Source organism: Fundulus heteroclitus, chromosome 16 (assembly GCF_011125445.2).
Source record: "Fundulus heteroclitus isolate FHET01 chromosome 16, MU-UCD_Fhet_4.1, whole genome shotgun sequence".
Taxonomy (NCBI): Eukaryota; Metazoa; Chordata; class Actinopteri; order Cyprinodontiformes; family Fundulidae; genus Fundulus; species Fundulus heteroclitus.
In genome coordinates, this window is record NC_046376.1 from 2359949 (window position 1) to 2368693 (window position 8745).

General features: G+C 45.2%; 1 protein-coding gene and 1 long non-coding RNA gene across 2 annotated transcripts; one reads left to right on the forward strand and one right to left on the reverse strand.

Moving 5' to 3' along the window:
* Positions 1–934: 934 nt before the first annotated feature.
* LOC118566461 lies at positions 935–3713 on the reverse strand. Its single transcript, XR_004933039.1, has 2 exons — positions 3627–3713; positions 935–1109 (listed from the first exon to the last, which is right to left on the reverse strand). It is a non-coding gene; the product is annotated as an uncharacterized LOC118566461 (long non-coding RNA).
* thoc6 (THO complex 6) lies at positions 948–7263 on the forward strand. The gene is made up of 13 exons (XM_036148672.1): positions 948–1071; positions 2414–2505; positions 2586–2650; positions 3685–3788; positions 5055–5092; positions 5170–5218; positions 5289–5360; positions 5441–5543; positions 5629–5678; positions 5750–5812; positions 6693–6803; positions 6888–7016; positions 7113–7263. The coding sequence occupies exons 1-13, from the start codon at positions 1057–1059 to the stop codon at positions 7191–7193; spliced, it is 972 nt and encodes a 323-aa protein (XP_036004565.1). The 5' UTR covers positions 948–1056; the 3' UTR covers positions 7194–7263.
* Positions 7264–8745: the final 1482 nt, after the last annotated feature.

Here is an 8745-nt window from a genome sequence, read left to right on the forward strand (position 1 = left end):
GGACATAAGTGGCTGCTTTATGTAGAACTGGTCCCGGTCCTCCTGGCACTAAACAGCAGAGACAACTTTGCTCTAATTGTGCCGAGGAACCGGATCTTTAGGGGGAACTGGTTTTGGCCATAATTTGTTTTGGGGTTTAAAAGCCACTGCGGGTCCAGTTCTCCCCCTCTTACCAAGCTGTCACTGGAACCATAGCTTCCTATAATAACGATGGGCTGGTAGGCTGATGGTCCTCTTTTGCATTCGACCAACCATCTCTGGGGTTCTGAGTTGAGATCCAGGTTGTTCTGGCCGCACCAGAGCGGTTAGTGTCCCTGGTGACACTGGAAGTTCATGGCTGCGGTTTCCTCTGTCAGCGTGACGGTTCTCCTCCACGCTGGTTACCTGGTCGGCCAGGTGTGGGGACGCCTCACCTACACCGGCCTGAGGTGGAACAGCACAAACACGGCCGGGAATGGAACGCCGTCTGAAAAACTGGCAGACGGCAGAACCGGGTTTGGGTCCAGGTTCTGGCTCTTTCACCAGAGGGGCTGAAACTAGATGTAAGACAATAATAATAATAATACATTTTATTTGTAATGCACTTTACATTTTAAAAAAAATCTCAAAGTGTTACAGGTAAAATCATCACAAGACCAGAACAACTCCCTCATTACTGGAAGCTGATGAGAGCAATGTGGAACCAAAGTCAGATTCATCATTTGTGTGCAGAAACCTGCAGAATAAATTTGGTTCTGATCCAAATCAGCCGGGATGGGAAACGGGATGGAACCATAAACCGACTGGATCTCTGTCCGTTTTCAGACCCGGCGCCTCAAACGTTGCCTGGCCTTCTTAGTATTAAACTCTTAAACTTGACCGAGTGAATGAAGCTCCCCAGAAAGCCACTGGTGGACTGTATATCCCAGAATGCCGTGCTGTGGAGATGACGTCATTTTCCAGCGACCCGCTCCGTGTGTTTCCCTCCTGCAGCTCAGTTGGGCTTAAACCCGCTTCTTGCCGAGTTCTTGGTTTTTCCTGCAGTTTTCCAGGAACCGGAGGATTCCCGAGGCCAGGATGGGTCCCGTAGAGGTGAACTTTGTTCCGGTCCACGTTCCGCCATGTTTCCTCTGCGAAGTAAAGAGACGGAAATACTAAAACCCGCGGCGCTGTTTCGATAAATGTTTCTGAAACTGCACAAAAAAACAAACATCAAATGTCTATTTTCCTGATCAGAGAAGCTAAAATGTTAACACTGAGAACTTCTATACATTTTCTCTTTTTAGTGTGTGTGTGTGTGTGTGTGGGGGGGGGGGGGGGCGCAGAAGATTGAGTCTTTACGAAGAAACGGACTCTGTTTAAAATTCAGCAAAGATAAGATTTGGTTCGTTATTAATGAAAATGACAGATATAAAATGAAATGTTTTCATCGCCTTCACGTTAGGTTCGGTTTAAAGTTTGATTCGGGCTGATTTTGGAGCATTTTAGGCGAAAATCCCGTTGACTTGATGGATCAGGTCCCGTTTACCTGCTTCCAGGGACATGATCTGAGCCGAGTGACAACTGAGCATGCGCGCTGTGCCTTTTGTTTTTCAATATGTAAAAACACACGAGTGTGTGTGTATATATATATATATATATATATATATATATATATATATATATATATATATATTAGTGCAACAGATTAGAGGGAATAAGCACCAGACAGGAACCTAAAAATACATGAAAACTGAAGTAAATCTCCACCTGTGTGCAGATCGACATCCCTTGTCTGTTTCTGTTTGTTCAAAGTTGGAGGATGCATGTAATTCAGTAACTCTATATAACTGAACACGGCTCATTTTGACAGATTAGGGTCTTTGAGAGGGAATAAAACTGACTTATTGTCCATTAACGGGTCAGTTTTACTGTTATCGTCTCTGCACACTGGAAAAAGGGAACTAAAAGTAAGTACGATTTTCTTGAAATTAGTGTATTTGTCCTTGATTTATGCAGGTAAGTAAGATTATCTGCCAATGGAATGAGTGTTTTGACTCCTAAAATAGTTGTTCCTATTTTAAGTGCAGAAATCGTATTCCGTTGGCAGATAATCGTTATTAATATTAATATTTGCCTTCTCAAATCAAGGACACACATACACTCATTTAAAAAAAATGTTCCTTACTTTTAGTTCCCTTTCTGCAGTTAAAGCTGACCTGAGATCGCATCAAAACTACCTGTAAGACTCATTAGGCCGAAGGTTGTTGGACGGTTTGGGTAACTTTCTAGTTTAAGGGAACTTTGTTTGGACTCAGCCTCTCACATCCGACTTTAATAATTTCCTGAAACCAATGATTTTTGTTTTCAGCAACATTTCAGGTAACGATGTTGATTTTTGGTCCTCTCCAATCAGATTTAACATTAACTATCACGCCGTCTTCTCCGTCTGCAGCTCCTGCACATGTCTGTTTTCTCCCAGAGCTTTTCTCCCTGCGGACGCTTCCTTGCGGCCGGGAACAACTACGGAGAGATCGCCCTGTTCAGGTGAGACCAACAGACACACCTGATCTCCCTCACCTGCCCTCAGCGTGGAGCTCACACCTGTCACCATTGGATGTTTTCAGCCTGGCTGCAGCTCTCAGTCCGGACGCCACGCCGGCCAATCAGAAGCCGGTTCTGACATTCACAGGTGAGACCTGCACACCTGAAGGGTGCGTTTGATTTGTGTTTCTCCCGCAGGTCTGTCCGAGTCTCTGTGATGGTTTCAAGTGAAAAACGGCTCATAAATCACCTGTAAACTAAACTGTTAAATTCATAAACTCACCATTTCAAACTGTTTATAGCTTAAATTAGAGTTTTCTTTTAACATTTCAAAAATTATAATTTTGAGGTGTTTTTTTTTTTTACGACAACTAACATAGTCAGTGTTATAAAATCTAGAATCTCTGAGGCATTTTATTATATAAATGTTTAATACTTTCTGAGTCTAGTTTGAGCAACTCTAGACAGCATTTAGAGTTTTTCCTGTTCGCTTTTTCACATTCTTAAAATATTTTATGGGTGAAATCTAATTATCAAGATGCAAAAGAAGTTTTTTTTTTTTTTAAAGTATATTCTTTCTGTTAAAACGTTTTTTAAACCATTTTATAGCCTCAAAATGCGATTATTTCCTTTAAGTCAAATAAAGAAAGCTATTAATCATAAAGCGAAATTATGGAATGTACTGTATAAACAGCATTTTAGATTTTTATTTTCCTCATTACATTTGCACTGTAAAAAAGTTACTTTTTTAAAGTCTTTCATGTTGCATTAAGATCAATTTTACAGATTTTATTTATTTATTTTTTTTTAATGAAAAGAAACTTTAAAACAAAAAGTTTTTCCAAGTGTTTGTGGTTACAGCTGCATACTTTAAAAATGTTATTGAAGTTATTTACAGTGGCAACCTGGATGATTTTTTTAATGATCACGTTGTGAAAATAGTTTTATGGTGCAAAAAGTTGTAAAAAAAAAAAACTTTTATCGTACCAAGAATTTTCTCGCACTGTAAAAATGATTTTTAGAGCAGTTTCATTGGTAGAAATACTCGTTTTTTTTTTTTTGCGTTAAACTTGAAGCATGAAAATCTTTAGAGCTGTTTTTATAGTATTTAAGGGAAACCGGACCCGTGTGGGTTCTGGTCGGATCCTGTTGGGTCTCACAGTCCTGCCTTGTCCTCCGCAGCTCATGAAGGTCCCGTCTTCAGTCTCCTGTCCACCGACTGTGTCCTGCTGAGCGCGGGAAACGGAGAGATCAGCGCCTGGAACTGGGCCGAACTCACCAAGAAGGTAACGTCTGCTCTACGGAAAGCCATTAGTGCCAAAATTCAGCACTTCTCATCGAGTAAAGACAGTAAAGGCTCCCACTTAGTCAAGTTGGACTCTGTCTGAGTGTGTGGGAGCCCGTAGCAGAGAGCCGTGGTTACGAGCCTCCACGCAGCAGAAGGCGGTGAAGGTCGAAGCCGAATGGCACAAACAGGCGCTCGATGATGTGAAACGTGGCGTTCAATGACTCCATAACTGGAGGGGTTGCAGCAGCTCAGAGAGAGGCGTTCAAGATGCCCGTCGCTTGTTTGAAATGCAGCAACATGGCGATGGTTTGAGTCTGACGTCTACAGGGAGGTTTCTACAAAATAGGTTCATCAAACAGGTCGCCGATTGTGGCTGCTAAGGTTTGCCATAGGTCACAGCATACAGACCCAAACAGGTCGCCGATTGTGGCTCCTAATGGCTTGCCATAGGTCACAGCATACAGACACAAACAGGTCGCCGATTGTGGCTGCTAAGGTTTGCCATAGGTCACAGCATACAGACCCAAACAGGTCGCCGATTGTGGCTCCTAATGGCTTGCCATAGGTCACAGCATACAGACCCAAACAGGTCGCCGATTGTGGCTGCTAAGGTTTGCCATAGGTCACAGCATACAGACCCAGACAGGTCGCCGATTGTGGCTCCTAATGGCTTGCCATAGTTCACAGCATACAGACACAAACAGGTCGCCGATTGTGGCTTCTAATGGCTTGCCATAGGTCACAGCATACAGACACAAACAGGTCGCCGATTGTGGCTGCTAAGGTTTGCCATAGGTCACAGCATACAGACCCAAACAGGTCGCCGATTGTGGCTCCTAATGGCTTGCCATAGTCACAGCATACAGACCCAAACAGGTCGCCGATTGTGGCTGCTAAGGTTTGCCATAGGTCACAGCATACAGACCCAGACAGGTCGCCGATTGTGGCTTCTAATGGCTTGCCATAGGTCACAGCATACAGACACAAACAGGTCGCCGATTGTGACTGCTAATGGCTTGCCATAGGTCACAGCATACAGACAAACAGGTCGCCGATTGTGGCTGCTAAGGTTTGCCATAGTTCACAGCATACAGACACAAACAGGTCGCCGATTGTGGCTGCTAATGGCTTGCCATAGTCACAGCATACAGACACAAAAAGGTCGCCGATTGTGGCTGCTAATGGCTTGCCATAGTTCACAGCATACAGACAAAAACAGGAGCTGCAAGCTCAGCCTAAAGAGATGGACTTTGTGTCTCCACAGAACGTGAAGCCGCTGTGGACGAAGAGGCCGAACTACAAGTGAGGACGACCCCCCCTCCCCCCCATTCGTCCTGAGGGACGTCCACAAACTCACGTCTCTGTTGTGTCTTTGGCAGATCCGGTCTGGAGATCCCCGAGATCAACTCCATGGTCATCAACCCCCGGGTGAGAGCGCAGACCGCTGACTTCATTCAGAGATGATGACGGCTGGTCTGACTGTGTTCTGCCGTTTCAGGACAACAGTCTGGCGATCGGCGCCGGGGACAACAACGTCCACATCCTGGACCTGGAGCACGGGGCCTTCAAGGTGCGCCGTGTTGTCCTGCAGCCACTGCTCACCTGCCGTGTCTGATCATGTGACTGACGTGTCACCTGTGGTGTCCCCAGGCGACCCTTCAGGGCCACACGGACTACGTGCACTGCGTGTGCGTGCGTGAGCGGGAGGCGGAGCTTCTGTCGGGCGGCGAGGACGGCGCTGTGAGGATGTGGGGTGAGTAGCAGGTTAACGGGGCAGCAGACGCTGATGATGATGATGGTGATGATGATGATGATGATGATGGCGGTGTGTCGTTCAGACAGCAGGACGGGTCAGTGCGTTCACTGCGTGGAGGTCTATAAGTACGAGGTGAGAGCTGACCCCAGACCAGCTGCTGCTGCTAAGCGTCCAGAGAAACTGAGCCGTGCGTTTTGTTTCAGAGCTGCGCCAGACCTCAGTACGGGAAATGGATCAGCTGTGTGACCACGGACTCTGATTGGATGGTAAGACGTCATGTGACCCTTCGTGAGCTCCAGGCAGCCGGACCTCGGCGTGTGAACCTCCTGTTATTAGTAGTCTTTACGTGTTAATAAATTATTACTCATATTGATCATAAAATTAAATAATTGTATGAATAATGTATTGTTGAATGTGAGAGGTAATATTTTGTGTTGAATTATAATTTAAGTTCTTCAGCCCTTTTTTTTTAACCTACAAAACTATTTTTACACTACACCATATTTTATTGAAAAAATGTTTAAAACAAAAAAAACAATTTAATATCTAAAAAGGCCTAAAAAATATTTTAAAAAATTACAGAATAGTGGCTATAAAAACAGTAAAGGCGGGAGTTTTTATGTTGGTAGTTGTACTGGTTGTAGTTGTAGTGGCGAATAAATAAAAAATCATCCCCAAAACGAGCAATATTGCTGTTGCTTTAACTTACCACTGTGAGCCCCGCTGTCCTGAATCAAGCTGCGGCCGCGGTGCATTCTGGGAAAGCGGTCAGTCTGAAGAAGTCTGCTGAGGCTGATGCGGGTTGAGAAAACGGCCCAAGTTTTTAAAAAATAAAAAAGAACACGTATTCTCTTTGAAGGGGGCGGGGCTTCCTGGGTCTGCGTTGTGATTGGCTGGGAGGGTGTACTGAATGTAAACTGTTATTCTATTGAACTTTTATTGACCCTTTATCATCGATATATATCGTTACTGAATTATCGTCCAGCCCTAATCTAAACGCTTGTTTTAAAGACGCCAATAAAATAAACTCCAGATCTTCCGACCTGGTTGCTATGGTGATTGCCTCCATGTCTGGAGGGCAGCCCGCAGCATCGCCGCTGCAGGAGCCGCCGCCGTGTCTGACTGTTGTCGTTTGTGTCGCTGCAGCTGTGTGGAGGAGGACCGTCTCTGTCTCTGTGGCATCTTCGCTCTCTGTCGCCGACCTCGGTGTTCCCGCTGCGAGGCTGCCAGCGCCAGGCCGTCTTCCACCAGGACATGGTGAGGAACCGGACTCGGGTCGCCCACAGAGCGGCCTGCAGCTGTGCTAACTCTGTGTGTGTGTGTGTGTGTGTGTGTGTGTAGATCCTGGCGGTGGGCGAGGGGGCCTTCGTCTCCCACTGCCTGCTGGGAGGAGAAGTCAAAGCTCAGATCCCGTGCACGCCGCCCAGCCTGAACACGCTGGAGCTGAACACCAGGAGCTCTGAGCACCGGGTGAGACCCTGAACGCCGCCCAGGACCGCCGCCTCACACCTGTGGGAGGCCGCAGGTGTGAGGCGGCGGTCCGCTGACGCTGTGTTTGTGTTCCAGATGCTGACGGTGGGCGGTGGCAGCAGCAACATCGACGTCTTCACCAACCTGTCCTACAGAGCCTTCTCCCTCAGCTTCTGATCTCCAACAGAACCGGGATCCGACCCTCAACGAACTCTAAATAAAATCCATTCTTTGTTACATTTTCTAAGTCGATTCTGTGTCTGTTAACTTCTGTTGGTCTGATTTTTGGGATCCGGGGTCAAAACGTTCCCTCCAAAGCCTCTTTTAGGAGGTTTTAACAGTTAAACGACGTGGGCTACATTGATAACTGGAGAACCTTCTGGGGAAAACCTGGTCTGATCCGGAGAGACGGCATCCATCCTACTTTGGAGGGTGCAGCTCTTCTTTCTAGGAATCTGGCCGGATTTATTAGTCCTCCTAAATGCTGACAACCCAGGGTCCAGACCAGGAAGCAGAGCCGTAGTTTAACACACCTCTCTGCAGCTTCTGTACTGTTACCCACCCATTATCCTATTGAGACGGTGTCTTTCCCACGGCCAAAACTTAACAGATCAAAAACTGATCTAAAAAGGAACAAATCATAAAAATCTAATAAAAATCAATACGGTTCACCTTGAACCAAAAAATAAAAGAATTAAATGTGGTCTATTAAATATAAGGTCTCTCCCTCCAAAGACTTTGTTAGTTAATGAATTGATTTCTGATAATCAGATTGATTTATTTTATCTCACAGAAACCTGGCTACAACAGGACTATGTTAGTATAAATGAGTCAACTCCCTCCAATTATTCAAATTTCCACATTCCCAGATCTGTGGGAAGAGGAGGAGGAGTGGCAACTATCTTTCAGTCTGATTTATTAATTAGTCCCAGGCCAACTAATAACTTAAGTTCTTTTGAACATTTAACCCTCAGTTTCCCTCATCCAAACTGCAAAGCAATAAAACCTCTTCTGTTTATTGTTTTGTATCGTCCACCAGGCCCTTACACTCAGTTTTTGGATGAGTTGTCAGATTTCTTATCTGATTTGGTGTTAAATACTGATAAGGTTATTATAGTGGGTGATTTTAACATCCATGTTGACACTGAATGTGATAACCTTAGTGTAGCCTTTAAAACTATCCTAGATTCAATTGGTTTTGCCCAAAATGTGCATAAACTGACGCACTCTCGGCTCCATACTTTAGACCTTGTTCTGACATATGGCATTGATTGTGAAGAATTAAACCTTTACTTAAGAAACCTTCTCTTGATCAAGATGAGTTAGTAAACTACAGACCTCTAATCTATGAATTCAGCGATCATGTTCCGAGTCTCATACCTCGGATCTCCCGCTGACAGTCCGAATGGGGCAGACACCCGGCGGCAGCGAGTCGTCCCTGAATCCGAACAGCAGAAATACAGAAAATCTTTAAAAAGAAAAACACCAAACTGAAAATCTTCCATTTCACCTAAAAATGGCTAAAATCCCAGGTGGACCTGATGCACTGCCTCAATCTGCATATTGAGGGTTTGCTGTATCTAAGCCACTGGACTGATGAGGTCAGAGACTTTCTGCTGCGGAGCTCCACCTCTGGAAGCCGTGAAGGGCCACTGATGCTGAAAGGACTTTAAAGCGCAATACCCCAGACTTATGACTGCAGTGAGAGGATTTTTAGATTTTGGATATT

Bases quoted from the DNA above. Each gene is read 5' to 3' on its own strand.
- thoc6 (XM_036148672.1), top strand. The intron at 5,219-5,288 runs GTGAGAGCGCAG...CTGCCGTTTCAG, and splicing joins CCATGGTCATCAACCCCCGG to GACAACAGTCTGGCGATCGG. The intron at 6,804-6,887 runs GTGAGGAACCGG...GTGTGTGTGTAG, and splicing joins CCGTCTTCCACCAGGACATG to ATCCTGGCGGTGGGCGAGGG.